Consider the following 18,544-nt stretch of genomic DNA (forward strand, 5'->3'; position numbering starts at 1 on the left):
TTCCAAGTGCAAAAGTGGCAGAAATAAGTTGTATAGGGAATTTCAAAAGTGGTTTTCCCAGTTTAAATTATCATCAATAAGGACTTCTAAGAATTTTCAAATGTACACCTTATTATGAAACGTATAAATCTGTAGACGAAAGTTTGATCGGCACACTAACCGATAATCTCAGAAGAAACTCGTAAAATTCTAACTGGCAATAATAAGGAGAGCTGAGAAAATATAATGAGTTACCCAATGTACATTTATATCGTTAATAAGTGTATTTTGAAAGTGTTTGTGTGGATTTTAGCCTCATATGGAAGTGAAACGTTTATGATAAACTCTAGGGAGAAGAGAAGATTACACAGGGATTTGGAAGAATAGTGCTGCAAAAGTACATTGAAGAATATACGCTTATGTCCAAAAACTAATTAAGTGATGGCAAATAGAGTTGGGACTCAAAACCTTTATTGTACAATGTCACGGGATAAATTTATAAGAGGCAAGACACAATTTTCAAAGTGGTTATGAAAATAGTTTAAGGGGGAAGGGGGGGGGGGCTGTAAGGACACCATGGCTAGACTATGGTAAACACATTCAGTGACATGAGTTACCATAGTTCTGATGAAGATATTTGGAGGAAACCTTCATCTGCAGATCTGCTATAAACCAGTATCTAAAATGAAGATTGCATGAACAAATGGATGGAAAGATCAATTTAAAATTTTATGTGTATCACATTGTTTTGTAATCGGCTAGATCTTACATGTGCTGTGTTAATCATCCTCATCCAACTTCGCTTTGTCTTAGTCAATGACATATAATAATGTAACCCAGCTGAATACTAAGAGCTTCATTATAGGAATTTTAAATATAAAAAAGTTATTTCACTTTTGAGTCGTCTCTCGACTGAAGCTCACCTAAGCATTTCAACATTCTTTGTTTGCTTATGTGTAAGGGAGATTAAAAAGAGAAATTAGTCATTCGCTTTCAGTTTACTAACAGATTTTGTTTAGTGGTTAATACAAAAGACTTATTTCAGTCCAACCATCATGACCTTAGCTTGCAACGGTTTCTGTGAATTTGTTAAAGAAAGACTTGGATGCTTCCTACTTCCGCTGAGCCAGTGAGGACTGTTTACTCCACTGCTAAGTGAGGTATTTCCTTCCTTCAGTCGACTGATGCGCTCGGCACTCTGACAGTCATAAAGCTGACGTTCGATGCTTGACTGATTCGTTCTGTTTTTGCACCAAATAATTCTCAACATGCTTCGTGGGCGCTAGCTTGAATTTTTCTAAGAGTCAGGAAAATCACTGTGACATCGCGAACAAACGACTGTCATAGCAGCATAAGTAGTACACAGTTGTGGGTTCTCTGAAGTGAAGATACTTTGGTAAATTATAGTTTTGGAAAGTTATGCGACTAATGTAACAATATATGCGGAGAACAGTCATAGAATCTGCTTAAACAATAAAGAATTTTTACTCTATTCAGTGCTAAAATAATGTTTCCGATCACTGCAGTGTAGTTGAGAATCAGTAACTGACCAGGCTAAAGTTGTGTCAGTCATCCTGTTACGGAAAATAAAGAGGTATCATCGTTTAGTAGTGTTATATGTATTCAGCATAAGGAAAGGGTAAATCATTAAAAAAAAATTCTTGGAAACTGATGTCAGTTCAGAATTTTAAAAATATTGACTGACGAACTTCTAGTAAAATTCTTTATTCAGAGAAATAATATTACTGACTATATACACATTATAAATTAGGAAACAATTACTTAAAACTGAGGAAAAATGAATTCTTTCTAATAGTTTTCGCGCTCTCCGGGAAGAGCTTGTTGTACGGAACGGTGTCGAAGACGTACTGCGCCTGCTGCTTGTACACCTGCTCCATCCAGTCCTCCATGGGGCCCAGCATCTCGCGCTCCACGATGGGCGACGTCATAGCGTTGATCAGGGCGTTGCCTGCGGCCTCTGCAAGTGTGCGGATAGTCTGCGTTTAGTGTGCGGTATGAAAGCCGTCAGCACGTCACGTGTAGACGCCAGACACATTGAAATTTGGCATGTGTAAGGAGATCAGTTACCGGGATTACTTACAATGGCCGAGCTCCTAGTATTCTTAGGTTCACGGAAACAAAAGGAGGAAACAAAATATATACAAGCAGAGAAAAAGTTCGAATAAATGGTTTGCTATGATAAAGAACAGTTCACAGGAACAAGCGTTACAACTTGTTCGAATCACAAGATTTCTAGCTGATTTTATAACGGTGAAGTTGGATTCAGCCAAGTGTAAGACGAAAGACTTGTATCTCATTCCCAAGTAGATGTTATTTGTTGATATCACACTGCAAGGCATCTCATCAGGAAAGAACTTTCGTACTGTAAACTTGTATGGATAATGAGATGTGTGTGTGTAAAGTAGGCGATAATATCATCAAAATTAAACACTGATGTGAATTTGTGCCATAAAAACTGAAACAAGTGTAAAGAAAGAGAAAGCACGATAATGTGAGTATTACTGTAGTTTAAGGTAGTCATCGCGTTTGTTACGTGGAGAATTGGGTTGTCACAAACGTTTGAGGTTTAATAAAAAATACTGTGCCGCCAGAGTTGACCAGAGATGATTGAAGCGTCTTATATACGTTGATATGTAAGCAGCATGTTGTCGATATATTTATTGGGTTTTGTGAAACACCATTTTAAGTGTGCGTGTGTGACATACCAAGAGGAGGGAAGCCTCCGAACAGGCCAGTGAGCTTATAGGAAGTCTTCCCGTAGGTGTACTTCGTCTTGGCGGAGTCCAGTTGCAGATAAGTCTCGCCGTTGCGTCGAGTGACAGGGTGTCCCTTGTAAGTTACGTCTGCTGTAGAGTCGACTGAAAGGGAGAAGAAATAAATCATAAGAAAGAGTAATCACTTGTGAGCCAATTATTTACAATGAACTTACAGCTGCACTATGATGCAATGTGACTTTATGTTCCAACTTTAATAAACTCTCTTTTATAACACAGAAAGATACGCTGCGCATTCAATTTTACTTTGAACTACTTGTTTTTTGTTTTCATCTCTCTTTCCTTGCAAGCCTATAGCTTATTAGCAGACGCATATAAAAACCAAACGACCACTTACTGTTAGTCACGGAATACTTACTCATTGTAAGTTTGAATCGGCCGTTGCCTCTCATAGGAATGCCCTTAATTTCTTCATCGAGAGTGTAGATGCCTTCCATCACCAAGGCACCAGGGGTGTGAGTAACAACATGAATGGTGTGGTTCTCCACGTCCACTCTGGCAAAACAGGAATACATTTTTTAAAACGTCAAACAGGAAAACATCTGGCGAGTGGTAGATCAGATTTTAAAATGATAAATATCGTAATTATTTCTTAATGTAACGTTGTCGGGACTCACTGCAAGTCGTCGAGGACGCTGCGTGCGTGACCAATCATGACGATGTCGTCCAGCTTGAAATTGAGCCTGAGGAGAGGCGTGTCGGCCTTCAGAATCAGGGGTGGGATCTGCGTCAGTGGGTCGATGGGTTTCGCCCCGATGCTGGGTAGACCTGTGGACGAGACGACGCCTCAGAAGCTTTAAACGGTTATTATGAACCGAGGCACCATTTGCTGCGAATCTCGCAAATCGTGATAAGTAAAGTGGTCACAAAGATGTGTAAAGTGAAATACGAGGATAATATTCATGCGATAGCTGACGTCCATCTGCAATTTACGTTGAGACACATATCTCCAAAGCAGAAATTACTGAGTGGCATAAAATGGTACGACTAGGTCACTAACCACATCTTTGGAATATTCCTACTAGCGGGTTTTTCAGGTGGCCTTTTGATCTAGGTGTGTTTGTAAGTCACTCATTTGTATTACCTAGTATTGTCAGAGATAATGAAAAAGAAGGGAAATTGATCAGGGAAAAGGCAAGCCTGAACAGGGAACAACTGCAAGTCTGAGAGTAAGACTGAGGAAATTTGAATTTGCTTCAGAGTGTGATATAAATCGAAATACACGTAATTTGTGGTAAATCTTTGTTCATCAATTCAAATTCATAAATGAGCCCTTCCCCTTCATACCAAGGAAGTCTGGAGTATCACACAGTTTACAAGACTGTACTGACGTTGAAAAGTGCCTGGCGTTTAGCTGTACGGTGTGACGTGGTCTTATGTTAGTACTTACCGCCAGCCAAGAGGGAGAGCGCCGACTGCAGGGCGTTCCGGCGGCAGGTCACGACGTCAGGCTCGTTATCGGGGCACGTCCTCACTCCCAGGCCGCTGGGGGACGGGTCATCTGAGGGAAAAGCACCAGAACAAGGCATTAATTATCGTGGAGATTACCTTGAGCATTAGCACACATTGTCTTTGTGGTGAAACCAGTATATATTGCTGAGAATGTGCGACGTTTCAGTAAGAGCACTATCATCGTCTTCAGATAGGAGACAATGATTCGTCAACTACGATTAAGCATTTGCAGTCCGTAGTGTCAGTACGACGAAGCTCACGGGGTGTTCGATGGTGACATTTACCACGTCTGTTTCTCATTGTTTACATTTAACACCGACTTCGAAGGAAACACAAATTTAAATAAAGGAACTAGGACGCCTTAATAGCTCAATATTTGGCAGATTAATTTACGTACCAAAATGACGATCACACTATGGATGTTTATATTTAATCCGACACATAGTGAGCTCGCCTGAATATAGGTTGCATGCATCAACCCCTAACTTATATTCATAGAAAATTTTCTGTGGAGTATATTTTTTTAGTGGATATCCTGGCTCTTCTTTGATCAATGAAAACGCCAGAAAGAGAGGTCTTCATTTGTGGGAACACAGAGAAAAATGAAAATACCTCCTGATCAGTTAATTCCGACATCACTATAGTGCAACATCAGGATTTTATTGAAAACGACAGCTTTTCAGTCACTATCCTCTTCACTAGATATCCACGTGTATGAATGTTTCCGAAAGGGGATGAAGGTCTTAGGAGGTTATTTATTAATCTTTTATTTACGTCTATTGTTTTCTTCGTTCATAAATATATATTTAGTTTTGCACGTTATTTGTAAGAATAACTTGGTGAATAGGAATGGAACAAACTGGTTTTGCAACAAACACAGATTTGTAGCATTTACAGAGAAATAGATTGTCGAGAAAGATGTTGGATTATAACCCCAGAGGCTAGACACATGTGTGTGTCGGCTTACCACCAATTCGTGCGTCGACTGCAGCGACGACGAGCAGGGCGAGAACGGCTGCGAGCTGCATGGTGGTGCTGCGCTGTGCTACGTGCTGCCGAGAGCTCGCCGTCCGGGCTTTATATAAGGGTTCTGGTGCACTCTGCGGTGAGGACGGTCCTTCATAGTGCCGACGCCGTCAGTGGTTGCGTAACCTGTTGCGCTATGTATAGTCGGTCGCAGGACACAAACCAAGGATACCAAGGTACGAAGTCTACAAATGTCGCTCGCTTTTGAGGAACTCGTAGACGTCCAGCGTAATTTAGTGCAATTTTCCTACTAACGAAACTGCATTTCACTGACGACATTTGAATCTAGAATTACGAGGATAAGGGAAATGACATGGAAGGACTAGGCCATTTAAAGTAACATCATTCATTCTTCAACAACGACAACACTTATTTCTGTACATTTTCCTTTGATAAACTGCCCAATTATAATAATTAAAACAGTTCTAGATAACTCTCTTCAAACAAATTTAAGTGCAAGACATTAGGGGGACCTACACAGGATAAATATTAACAAAGATAACATCGGGATTGCCCAAAAGTTAACACAAAATGTTTACAGTACAACTTAGAACAAAGGTGCCATATTTATTAAACATTACACATAAAATTTCCTTTGCGAAGCCAGTTAATCTAAAGCATCTTGGCTGACACTGCAGGTCAGTTAATGTAAGACACTCAGTTTCAGCACAGACATCAAGGACGTGCGACTGCAAACAAATAGGAAGCCGCGCTAGGAAATGATTTAGAGCCGTGCACATGGTCGCAAGTAAACCAGGGCCACGCGGGAAAGAGCCGCTAACAGTGAACACTCTCCCAGCAACTTAGAAGGTGCTGTTAACAAACAAGAAAGATAATTGTATGACTGGATTAAAGTAGAAGTAAAGCTATGGTTTAATCATGAGCACACTTACAGAGTGTTTCAATTAAGTTGATACGCCCTATAAAATACGTTTTGCTAACAGAACAAGAGCAAGGAAAGTCTAATTTCTTCCAGGAAGAAATATAGTAAACAATTGGGTAAGGCCCTACAATTCACCGGAGTTTAGAACATGCTTAAACGGTCCGAATAATGGTAATACCTAAGGGATCTCCAGCTTCTAAAATACTTTGAAAACTGACATTAAAGCTTAAGACAAGCGGATTTTCTTGAATAAGAATTTCGCGACAAACACAATTTTAAGAACGTTATGTAAGACTTAGGCTCCTCAGATAGCTGTGTGTGACAACTGGGAGCATTAAAAGCATAACAACATTAAGCGCGGCAAAGTTTTGGAGACAAAAGACTGGCCAGCAGATTAACGAATGGTACTTCAAAATCGCACGGAGATGACACAGGGATACACTATCCTCAAAATCCCAGAGCCAAGTAACAAGGAGTGCATGTCGACTCAATGAAACACCAACACGAACATCTGTTTAAGCAGTTTGCGGTGCGGTATATCGGTACACAGCGCTGAGCAACTAGTTGCGCGCAACATAAGCGAACCATACCTTTACCTTCAGCCCAGTCCTGGTGAAGAAGAGTGAACGAGGACCCGGAAAAGACGTCGTGCCGATCCACAGCCCGTGTGCGTCGCTCCAAGCACTGCTGCTGCCCCCCGGTCCACGCTGTGGGAAAACTCCCGTCAACTGCCGATGCAGCCCTCTATGGGATAATCCGAGCCCCCGGGTGAGAAGCTAGCTAAAAGTTATCGACAGTATAACAAGCCGCCACAGCTCAATAACGATCTAAATTTATTCCTTCTTGAGAATCCTTGCCACAACAAAGATTGATATTTGAAAAGGAAACATTTCATTGCGACTCGCAACAGCTGCAATTATGACCTGGTTGACAACATTCTGCACACAAAAAAAAAAATGAAGATATTCCTAGCCGTATACTTTCGCTGTCTCTTCATGCACATCCTTAAATCAACTCATTAATTATCTCGTGTTTAGCCAAAATACACAGTGAATTGTTCGAATCTTGCAATTATAAAACTCAGTTTCATGTGGGAGACACCACAGGTATATCACATTCAACACTAGGATCATCTAGATTCATTAAGCAACAGGGTATTTTATAAAATTATTAGAATTGACTGTAACAATCTGTACATTTAAAATGACTAATTATTGTTGAGTAAGACTGGGTTACATCCCTTGAAAATTTTTGGGAACCTTATTTTGTACGCAGATAATTTTTAATAGATTTTGTATGTAAACAAATAACTTGAAGAAATATCCTTCACCAGGGTTTTTTTCCATCACCGGTTAACACTTATGTAAGACGACTAAATTTAGTTCTCATAGTTTCGATCAGCTACTTAAAAAATCCTTTGATGTGTTGTCCTCTGTTAAATTCGGAGAGAAACTGGATCAGGGTGGAGACAATATATGTTGAAAAGTAAGATGAGAAGTGCAATTTTGACTACTTCCTTGTGGAGATGGTTTTTTAGGGATTGAATGTTACGTATAGCTGACATTTCTGTGTCTACAGATGTCCCTAACAGATCGTGTTAGCTTATAAACTTTTACTGCGTGTCTGGATAATTAGATGTTGTGGATCGAGTTTTAGCAATGGCAACTGAGGTTTTCAGTTACAATTGAATTAAATTAGCTTCCTAATTTCCCCTATGAACCATGGACCTTGCCGTTGATGAGAAGCTTGCGTGCCACAACGATACAGATAGCGGTACCGTAAGTACAACCACAACGGAGGGGTATCTGTTGAGAGGTGAGAGGCCAGACAAACGTGTGGTTCCTGAAGAGGGGCAGCAGCCTTTCCAGTAGTTGCAGGGGCAACAGTCTGGATGGTTGACTGACCTGGCCTTGTAACACTAACCAAAACGGCCTTGCTGTGGTTGTACTGCGAACGGCAGAAAGCAAGGGGAAACTACAGCCGTAATTTTTCCCGAGGGCATGCAGCTTTACTGTATGGTTAAATGATGAAGGCGTCCTCTTGGGTAAAATATTCCGGAGGTAAAATAGTCCCCCATTCGGATCTCCGGGCGGGGACTACTCAAGAGGGCGTCCTTATCAGGAGAAAGAAAACTGGTGTTCTACGGATCGTAGCGTGGAATGTCGGATCCCTTAATCGGGCAGGTAGGTTAGAAAATTTAATAAGGGAAATGGATAAGTTAAAGTTAGATATAGTGGGAATTAGTGAAGTTCGGTGGCAGGAGGAACAAGACTTTTGGTCAGGTGAATACAGAGATATAAATACAAAATCAAATAGGGGTAATGCAGGGATAGGTTTAATAATGAATAAAAAAATAGGAGTACAGGTAAGCTACCACAAACAGCATAGTGAACGCATTATTGTGGCCAAGATAGACACGAAGCCCACGCCTACTACAGTAGTACAAGTATATATGCCAACTAGCTCTGCAGATGATGAAGAAATTAATGAAATGTATGATGAGATAAAAGAAATTATTCAGGTGGTGAAGGGAGACGAAAATTTAATAGTCATGGGTGACTGGAATTCGACAGTAGGAAATAGAAGAGAAGGAAACGTAGTAGGTGAATATGGATTGGCGCTAAGAAATGCAAGAGGAAGCCACCTGGTAGAATTTTGCACAAAGCATAACTTAATCATTGCTAACACTTGGTTCAAGAATCATGAAAGAAGGTTGTATGCATGGAAGAACCATGGAGATACTAGAAGGTTTCAGATAGATTATATAATGGTAAGACAGAGAATTAGGAACTAGATTTTAAATTGTAAGACATTTCCAGGGTTCAGATGTGATCTCTGACCACAATCTGTTGGTTATGAACTGTAGATTAAAACTGAAGAAACTGCAAAAAGGTGGGAATTTAAGGAGATGGCACCTGGATGAACTGAAAGAACCAGAGGTTGTACAGAGTTTCAGGGAGAGCATTAGGTAACAATTGACAGGAATGGGGGATAGAAATACGGTAGAAGAAGATGGGCAGCTTTGAAGAAAGAAATAGTGAAGGCAGAAGAGGATCAAGTAGGTAAAAAGACGAGGGCTAGTAGAAATCCTTGGGTAACGGAAGAGATACTGAATGAAATTGATGAAAGGAGAAAACACAAAAATGCTGTAAGTGAAGCAGGCAAAAAGAAATAAGAATGTCTCAAAAATGAGATCGACAGGAAGTGGAAAATGGCTAAGCAGGGATGGCTAGAGGACAAATGTAAGGATGTAGAGGCTTATCTCACGAAGGGTAAGATAGATACAGCGTACAGGAAAATTATAGAGACCTTTGGAGAAAAGGGAACCACTTGCATGATTATCAATAGCTGAGATGGAAACCCAGTTCTAAGCAAAGAAGGGAAAGCTGAAAGGTGGGAGGAGTATATAGAGGGATAAATTCCCTCGGATTTCAAGAAGAATATAATAATTCCAATCCCAAAGAAAGCAGGTGTTGACAGATGTGAAAATTACCGAACTATCAGTTTAATAAGTCACAGGTGCAAAATACTAACAAGAATTCTTTACAGACGAGTGGAAAAACTGATAGACGCTGACCTCGGGGAAGATCAGTTTGGATTCCGTAGAAATGTTGGAAGACGTTAGGCAATACAGACACTACACCTTATCTTAGAAAAAAGATTAAGGAAAGGCAAACCTACGTTTCTAGCATTTGTAGACTTGGAGAAAGCTTTTGACAATGTTGACTGGAATACTCTCTTTCAAATTCTGAAGGTGGCAGGGGTAAAATACAGGGAGCGAAAGGCTAGTTACAATTTGTACAGAAACCAGATGGTAGTTATAAGAGTCGAGGGACATGAAAAGGAAGCAGTGGTTGGGAAGGGAGTGACACAGGGTTGTAGCCTCTCCCCGATGTTATTCAATCTGTATATTGAGCAAGCAATAAAGGAAACAAAAGAGAGGTTCGGAGAAGGTATTAAAATCCATGAAGAGGTTCTCCGATGACATTGTAATTCTGTCAGAGACAGCAAAGGACTTGGAAGAGCAGTTGAATGCAATGGACAGTGTCCTGATAGGAGGATATAAGATGAACATCAACAAAAGCAAAACGAGGATAATGGAATGTAGTCGAATTAAGTCGGGTGATGCTGAAGGAATTAGATTAGGAAATGAGACACTTCAAGTAGTAAAAGAGTTTTGCTATTTGGGGAGCAAAATAACTGATGATGGTTGAAGTTGAGAGGATATTAACTGTAGACTAGCAACGGCAAGGAAAGCGTTTCTAAAGAAGAGAACTTTGTTAACATCGAGTATTGATTTAAGTGTCAGGAAGTCGTTTCTGAAAGTATTTGTATGGAGTGTGGCCATGTATGGAAGTGAAACATGGACGATAAATAGTTTAGACAAGAAGAGAATAGGAGCTTTCGAAATGTGGTGCTACAGAATTCTTAAGGTTAGATGGGTAGATCACGTAACTAATGAGTAGGTTATGAATAGAACTGCCTGGCGACAAGAGGAATTTGTGGCACAACTTGACTAGAAGAAGGTATCGGTTGGTAGGACACGATCTGAGGCATCAAGGGATCGTCAGTTTAGTATTGCAGGGAAGCGTGGAGGGTAAAAATCGGAGAGGGAGACCAAGAGATGAATACAATAAGCAGATTCCGAAGGATGTAGGTTGCAGTAGGTATTTTTAGATGAAGAAGCTTGCACAGGATAGAGTAGTATGGAGAGCTCCATCAAATCAGTCTCTGGACTGATGACCACAACAACAACAATATACAGTGCCCTGTCTCGGCTAAAAAGTGTAGATTTTCACGCTTACTCACAGCAATCGGGTGTTTAGGTAACGCTCCTACCAATTACGAAAATTTATTTCACTTTGCATATACTTCCCCTCTCCATCTTCTCCGCTACATATTCCTCTCACTCACAGACAAAATTTTTCAAACGGTTCAAATGGCTCTGAGCACTATGGGACTTAACATCTGATTTCATCTGTCCCCTAAAACTTAGAACTACATAAACCTAATTAACTAAGGAGATCACACACATTCATGCCTGGGGTAGGATTCGAACCTGCGACCGTAGCAGTCACGCGTTTCCCTGGTTGAAGCACTTAGAAGCGCTCGGCCACCGCGGCTGGCCGAAAATTTTTCATTATTATTTTTTAAGTGTGTTATAATAAATTTTTCTGGTATAATCCTCGTAAGTTTAGTTACTGTTAAGATTATATATTTTATGTTGCGACAAATATTCGCTGTCAGTTTTCCTTCAACCTTTTTATATCTTTTGCAAAGCTGTTCACCTTTATTGTCTCCTTCTTGAGAACCGTGGTCAGCTATTGTTTGCAGATGATTTGTAAGGAGGACAGTGGTTCACCAAATCAGTTAAAACAGTAGAAGAACAGCAGTCTTACCCCGAAACAGCAACGGAAGGATTAATTATCATGGAATAGAGATGTTCATCACATAGTTTTGATTGTACACTTTCTGCAGTTACATGACTATGCTGAACTCGGCTAATGTTAATATTTGACAAGAATCTTTCAGTATTCTTGTTGTAAAAATTAAATAGGGTTTACTATTATCTTCAAGATTATTATTTGAAGTTATAAGGCTAAAGAATTTGTTAAAAAATATAAAAAGTGAAGATATGATCACTGGAGTGTAATTACTCACTCCCACTAATGTAACGCCCATACCTTTTTCCAAAATTAGATCTGCATGCAGTATGATCTCTCTTTTCATATGTTTGTCCTCCACTTTTCATGGATTTGGTGAAAACATGTTTTCTTCAGTATTTTAGTGGCCTTGATGATTTAAAGAATTTTCTTTCATCACAAATATTACGCCCATTTTATACATTTATATATTTAAACAAACGTTTCTAGCTGAGCGATACTATCATCAACTGACACCAGCTATTGAAATGAAATATCTACACATAATTTCAGAGGATTTCAGTCCAATATTTGAGCTAACGCAATACTGAGTTGCTTTTTTCTGTCAAACTAATGTACATGTTATTTTATCAGGGCTAATTAGAAATCCCAGGTAAAACTAGAGGACAACATCCTTAATATTTTTGTCAGACTCTTGTTAACAGCGTCATACGGTAGCCATTGTCGAAAATTCTTCGAAAAGACAAAATAATTTTTTGGATCTCAGCGAACAGTGACGGCTGGGCTATAACAATTTGCAGTACTGGATGTCTCATAACTGCAGTGCCACCGAGAAAATCTGCAGTTGTCAACCCGTCTCTTTCAATTAAATATATCTTGCTTGGCTCGAAGTAAATTGCTTCAACAGAATGAAACTGTATGACTCGTCACTAACGCGCGTAGCCAGGCTGATAACATGGATTACACTACGATTTATATACTTGGCGAGAACATTTTACTTCAACTTATGAACTGAAGAAGGTACAAAAGTAAAGACAATCAAAAGAATTAGACGTGAAAATGTACCAAGCAACAGTTATTGAAACTCGTTGTGTCTCATAAATAGATTAAGACAAATGCCACCGTGGCCATTTGATTGCTTCAATTATTCTACACAACCAAGCTCGTGTTCCGTCCACAATAATCTCGTTGGGCGCTGGGACATTTCTGTCTGCAGCTTCGTAAGTTCTTTTGAGGGACTCTTACGTATGCAAGAATGACAGCAGTCGGTAGGAATACCACAGGATCGCTATATACAGTTAACAATCATGTAATTAATGTGTAATTAATTGTGAAGTATATTGTGAAATTTACTAACGTAAGTAAGGTCAATCAGGGAGTGTAGGACAAACAGGTATCAGCATATCACTACAAAAGTCAGTAGGAGATGAAATTTGACTCCACAACCGAAATATACAGCACATTAAAGATTTTCATTTCCCTGAGTAAACACGTTTTGCACTGAGACACTGTATATGTTAGACTGTTAGGAGAAAGAATTAAGCAAATCCGAAACGAAAGTGGACAGTGACTAGGTATTTCTTAGCCTCTAGGCTATAAAGCCCGACATGTATGCATCGAGTAAATTATGAAGGTACTTTATGTTTCACGAACAGGTAGTTAGTTTCATGTTCCAGTGCTCATATTGCACGGTAGGTCGTAAATACGTGGAAATCGGCGTTTTAATTCACATCGCAGACTGATTTGTAAATATGGCTACAAACATGGTTTACTAACCCACCAACTTTTACACATTACAATAACAGAAATTCGTCTATGGAATGGAAGAGTTTCCAAGGAGAAACTTTTTCAGTTTGCTTCCAGATTTTACTTTCTTGTCTGCCGAAAATTTTATGTCGCTGGGTAAGCGATCAAAAATTTTTGTTGCTGCAGTGTGCACCCATTGTTGAGGTAAAGGTAACCTTAAAGTGAAGTAATGAATGACATTTTTCTTATAGTATAATGATTATGCACATCATTGTCCGTTATGAATTGCAATGGATTATGAACAATAAACTTTATGAAGAAACAAATATATTGTGATGCTCTAGACAGAATATCCAACTCCTTAAACAAATGTCTACAAGATGATAGAGGTTGAGCACGAGGTATTATTCTTACATCAAGTTTTTGAGCAACGAAAACTTTTTCTTAAAGATGAGTCATCCTTGACTTTCTTCCTTATGACATAGCTGTCAACACCTTTTTTTAGAGGTTTTAATATTCTATTAACTCTGTGAGATGTAGGTATAAGACTCTTGTCAGCATGTCCCCATATAAGCGCCCAATGATATGATGCAGCAGGCGACTTGTACTTGTGTGTTGGCGTCCCCAGAAAACTGACAAAAGAGTGACTGAGTGATGCTATTTTGAGACCCAGGCGTGTGAAAGATAAAGGCCAGTATCGTGGTTTGTACCATTTCTCATTGCCATCCCATACGGATATGCATAGGAAAATGTTAGTCACATTTATAAGCAAGATCTAATTGCACAGTATGTCCTACTCACAGTACTCTACTTATCATTGGGTGGCTGCAGACATACAGCTCTCTGGTACGAGTCCTGATGTAGGCTACGTTAGTTTTCGTCGAGTTTTGTGCTTTACTGTACAGTACTGTCAACCCCAAGTTGTATGGTAGTGTTTTACCTTCTATCTACACTCGGATTCACATATGTATTTACTATTAGCGAACTGTTTGTAAGTACAAATAGTGTAGTACATTTACATTTTCTCGCCAGCACCATTTGTTAGCAATGGATGGTTACCACTCGAGAAGTGAAATAGAGGATATAACGTTCTGCTACGTTTTAGCAAATGTTCGTAGAATTCGAGCCTGTGCCCTCTCTTCTGAAAAATATCACAGATAATATGGTTCAAATGGCTCTGAGCACTATGGGACTCAACTGCTGTGGTCATATGTCCACTAGAACTTAGAACTACTTAAACCTAACTAACCTAAGGACAGCACACAACAACCAGCCATCACGAGGCAGAGAAAATCCCTGACACCGCCGGGAATCGAACCCGGGAACCCGGGCGTGGGAAGCGAGAACGCTACCGCACGACCACGAGATGCGGGCACAGATAATATGTAAACTGGTTAAAAGTATAAGGCTGACAACTCTGAATAAATAGTTCATGTGAAAGGAAACACAGATTTTATAAATTAATTTCAAAATTCCATTAAATTTTGAATATATGAAACGTATTGAAACGAAACTGTTAGGGCAACTTTGAGAAATATTTCTCCGGCGATCTTTGCACTTTGGTTCCTAGCAGACACGGCATTCGGAGGAAGTTTCCCAATCTTATTTTCGACTGCGAAAAACGCATCGTCACTTCTTTTTCTTAAGATCGTTCCTGGCTGTGCTGCTGATCTTGGAATATCGCTCCCAAAAGTGTAAAAATCTGTTCCATGTTATGCGAAACTCCTTGGGTAAATAATTTCACCTGGGTCTAACTTTCATTTCTGCTTCGACCGCCATGAAAGCCAATGACTTGTGATAATTGCTACGGCTGCTTGTGCCATTCCCCTTATACAAGACATAAAAATATATTCCTGGCGCATCTAAAAGCCCATACATTATCGCATTGGCCAGTGTCTGGTTCTTGGAGGCGTGGTCTTGTTGTGCCATAGTAAATACATCGACTTTCCTTTTGTTACCATTGTAGAAATTTACATTGTTCGATGTCCGACTCCGTTGCTTAGCGGTAGCGTTACTGCCAACCACGCAGGGGCCCGGGTTCGATTCCCGGCAGGGGACCGGGTGTTGTGTATCCCTCATTATCATTTTCATCATCACTGACTAGCAAGTCGCCGATGTGGCGTCATCTAAAACGGACTTGGAATACAGCTGCCGAACTCCCCCGATTGGGCCCTCCCGGCCAACAGTGCCATACGATCATTTCCATTTCCATATGTTCGATGTCTTTGCCTTCTCATTTAATTCATCGCTCTCTTGCATCGTTGACAGAAGATGAAGAGATTGGCTTATTCTTTGGTTGAAGCAGGGATACTGGGATTTCTGGTTTGTTATTGCGCGAAGTGTCAACCATTGTCGTTTTTTTATCGGTTGGTTTGACGGCTACTTCACAAGAGGAAAACAGGGTGTCCATTGTAATCTTCAGGCTGATTCCATATACAAGTTCACATAATTTCTCCACATAATATACAGGGTGAGTCACCTAACGTTACCGCTGGATATATTTCGTAAACCACATCAAATACTGACGAACCGATTCAACAGACCGAACGTGAGGAGAGGGGATAGTGTAATTGTTTAATACAAACCATACAAAAATGCACGGAAATATGTTTTTTAACACGAACCTAGGTTTTTTTTTAAATGGAGCCACGTTACTTTTGTTAGCACATCTGAACATATAAACAAATACGTAATCAGTGCCGTTTGTTGCATTGTAAAAGGTGGCCGCGGTGGCCGTGCGGTTCTAGCGCTGCAGTCCGGAACCGCGGGGCTGCTACGTCCGCAGGTTCGAATCCTGCCTCGGGCATGGATGTGTGTGATGTCCTTAGGTTAGTTAGGTTTCAGTAGTTCTAAGATCTAGGGGACTGATGACCTAAGATGTTAAGTCCCATAGTACTCAGAGCCATTTGAACCATTTTTTGCATTGTAAAATGTTAATTACATCCGGAGTACCAATGTGTGTACTGAAACAATGCATAGGGATTATACAAGGCCCCTTAACAAATATAATAAATGAGTCATTCACATCAGGGCCATTTCCAGAGCAGTTAAAACAGGCAAGAGTTGTACCTTTGCCTAAGAAAGGTAATGCAGAAGACACAGAAAATTACTGGCCAATTTCCCTGCTGTCACCATTCTCAAAAGTAATAGAAGCAATTATGAAAGCCAGATTGATGAATTACCTGAATAAATACAACCATTTAATCGAATCACAGTTTGGCTTCCGCAGTGGCAAGAATATGGAGTCAGCCAAAGTAGAATTCACAAAAGTTGTACTTGACACTCTTGATAAAGACGAGTGTGTCACAGGCATATTTTTGGATATTTCTAAGGCGTTTGATACAGTCGACCACAAGATTCTGTCAAATAAACTAGAAGCATTAGGAATAAGAAGAGTACCTAATGATTGGTTTCGATCATACCTAACAGATAGGGCACAAAGAGTAGAGATTACACATACTTCAAATATATCCAAGCATTTAGTAAAACACTTATTGAACCAATATACATTAACATACGGGTTCTGCAAGGTAGCATATTAGAAGCAATACTGTTCCAGATATACATCAATGACTTTCCCAATAGTGTTATTCATGGTGAAAAAATTCTCTTCGCTGATGACAGAAATACTATAGTCACTGAGAAAACAAGAGAACTCCTTGCTGAGAAAGCAAATGAAACTGTCAAGGAAGTTTATGATTGGGCAATAAGCAATGAAGTAACATTGAACAAAGAGAAAACTAATGCCATAAATTTCAGTTTGAAGAGGATAAATGACAATGTTAAATGAAATGTAGATGACACCTCTATAGACTGTGTAACAAATACAAAATTTGTAGGAATGAATACTGATTCTCAGTTGAAGTGATGTGAACACACAAAGGTACTTGCAAACAGAATGTCATCACAATATTATGCCCTTCGAATCCTATCATCAGTGTGTAACATGCAGTGTCTTTTAGTTACATATTAGTCATATGTACACTAAAATTCTTAGCTACGGCATTCTTTTAGGGGAACAAATGCACAAAATATGAACACAACTTTACAAACTCCAGAAAAGAGCCATAAGATTAATAACGAGAAATACTAGTGGAGCCCATTGTAAAGATCTGTTAAAAAGACTGGGACTTTGAACTGCTCCATGCGAATACATTTAGCAGTCAGTTGTACAAATCAAAAATAACATTGGTAATAACTGCACAAACAGCTCTGTGCATTACCATGCAACAAGAGATAGGCTCAACTTACATTTACGAAGAAAACGTAAACATAAAACTCAAAACAGCATTTTCTACCAAGGAATAAAACTGTACAATACATTTCCAAAATATATATTAATAAAATTGCAAAATTTAACTTATTTAAAAGGCAACTAAAAAGTACCTGTTAAGCAATACATTTTATACAAAAATTACAGAGCAGGGGTTTAATAAGAAAGATGTTTTACAAATAAATAATAATAATAATGATTATAAATTATCCAGCACTCCCACAACACCTTCACTTTATGTTTTTTCCTTTCTAGAAATACTTACCTCCAAGTTATGGAGTGCAGACTCAGTTTTTCAGGATGGCAAATGGGAAGTTGCGGTACAGAAAATGGCCCAGAGATCACCAGTGTGTGTGTGTGTGTGTGTGTGTGTAGTGAGTGAAGTGTATAGTGTGTGTAGTGATTAATAGTGAGATATGAGTGAAGAGTGTGGCATTACATTATTAAATAAGTTATATATAAAAACGTATTGTGTACCAGAAGTAAATCTAATGACTGTCTGTAACTAGAAGTCTGTAAATATATCAGTATACGAATTAACTTATTTTGAATTGATCTAAATTTGTAAATACTTCGAAGTGTCCGATACCCTTGTAAAAATAGATCTGCAGGTGGATAAAGCTATTACTACTACTAAACACTGCTCTAAATAATATTTTCCTGGGTGTCATAGCATAATGGCAAGGATATACCACAGATGTACACTCACATCAGTAGCATATCAGTACAAAATATTAAGATCAGTTTCAATTTAAAACACAAGGTATGGTCTATCTGCACAACCATACCACTAGTTGTTGGCAGTTTCACTAGTAACATGCCAGAAGATACATAAAATATCTTGGCATTGTGGCAATTAAACACAATATATATGCATGAAATAATACGAATAAACTAACTAGATCTTTTGAACTTTTCTAGTTTATGTTTGTTTACATGCATACAATGGTTTAGTGAATATTTCACAAATTTAATTGACTTGTGAACAGCTGTTTATCTGTTCAAT

At 39.2% G+C, this 18,544-nt stretch overlaps 1 protein-coding gene across 1 annotated transcript; it reads right to left on the reverse strand.

Annotated features, from left to right (window-relative positions):
• Positions 1 to 1,688: 1,688 nt before the first annotated feature.
• LOC124798629 (putative beta-carotene-binding protein) lies at positions 1,689 to 5,285 on the reverse strand. The gene is made up of 6 exons (XM_047262108.1): positions 5,194 to 5,285; positions 4,165 to 4,275; positions 3,392 to 3,542; positions 3,133 to 3,269; positions 2,706 to 2,858; positions 1,689 to 1,957 (listed from the first exon to the last, which is right to left on the reverse strand). The coding sequence occupies exons 1-6, from the start codon at positions 5,252 to 5,254 to the stop codon at positions 1,758 to 1,760; spliced, it is 813 nt and encodes a 270-aa protein (XP_047118064.1). The 5' UTR covers positions 5,255 to 5,285; the 3' UTR covers positions 1,689 to 1,757.
• Between the last annotated feature and the right edge of the window lie 13,259 nt (positions 5,286 to 18,544).

Source organism: Schistocerca piceifrons, chromosome 5 (assembly GCF_021461385.2).
Source record: "Schistocerca piceifrons isolate TAMUIC-IGC-003096 chromosome 5, iqSchPice1.1, whole genome shotgun sequence".
Taxonomy (NCBI): domain Eukaryota; kingdom Metazoa; phylum Arthropoda; class Insecta; order Orthoptera; family Acrididae; genus Schistocerca; species Schistocerca piceifrons.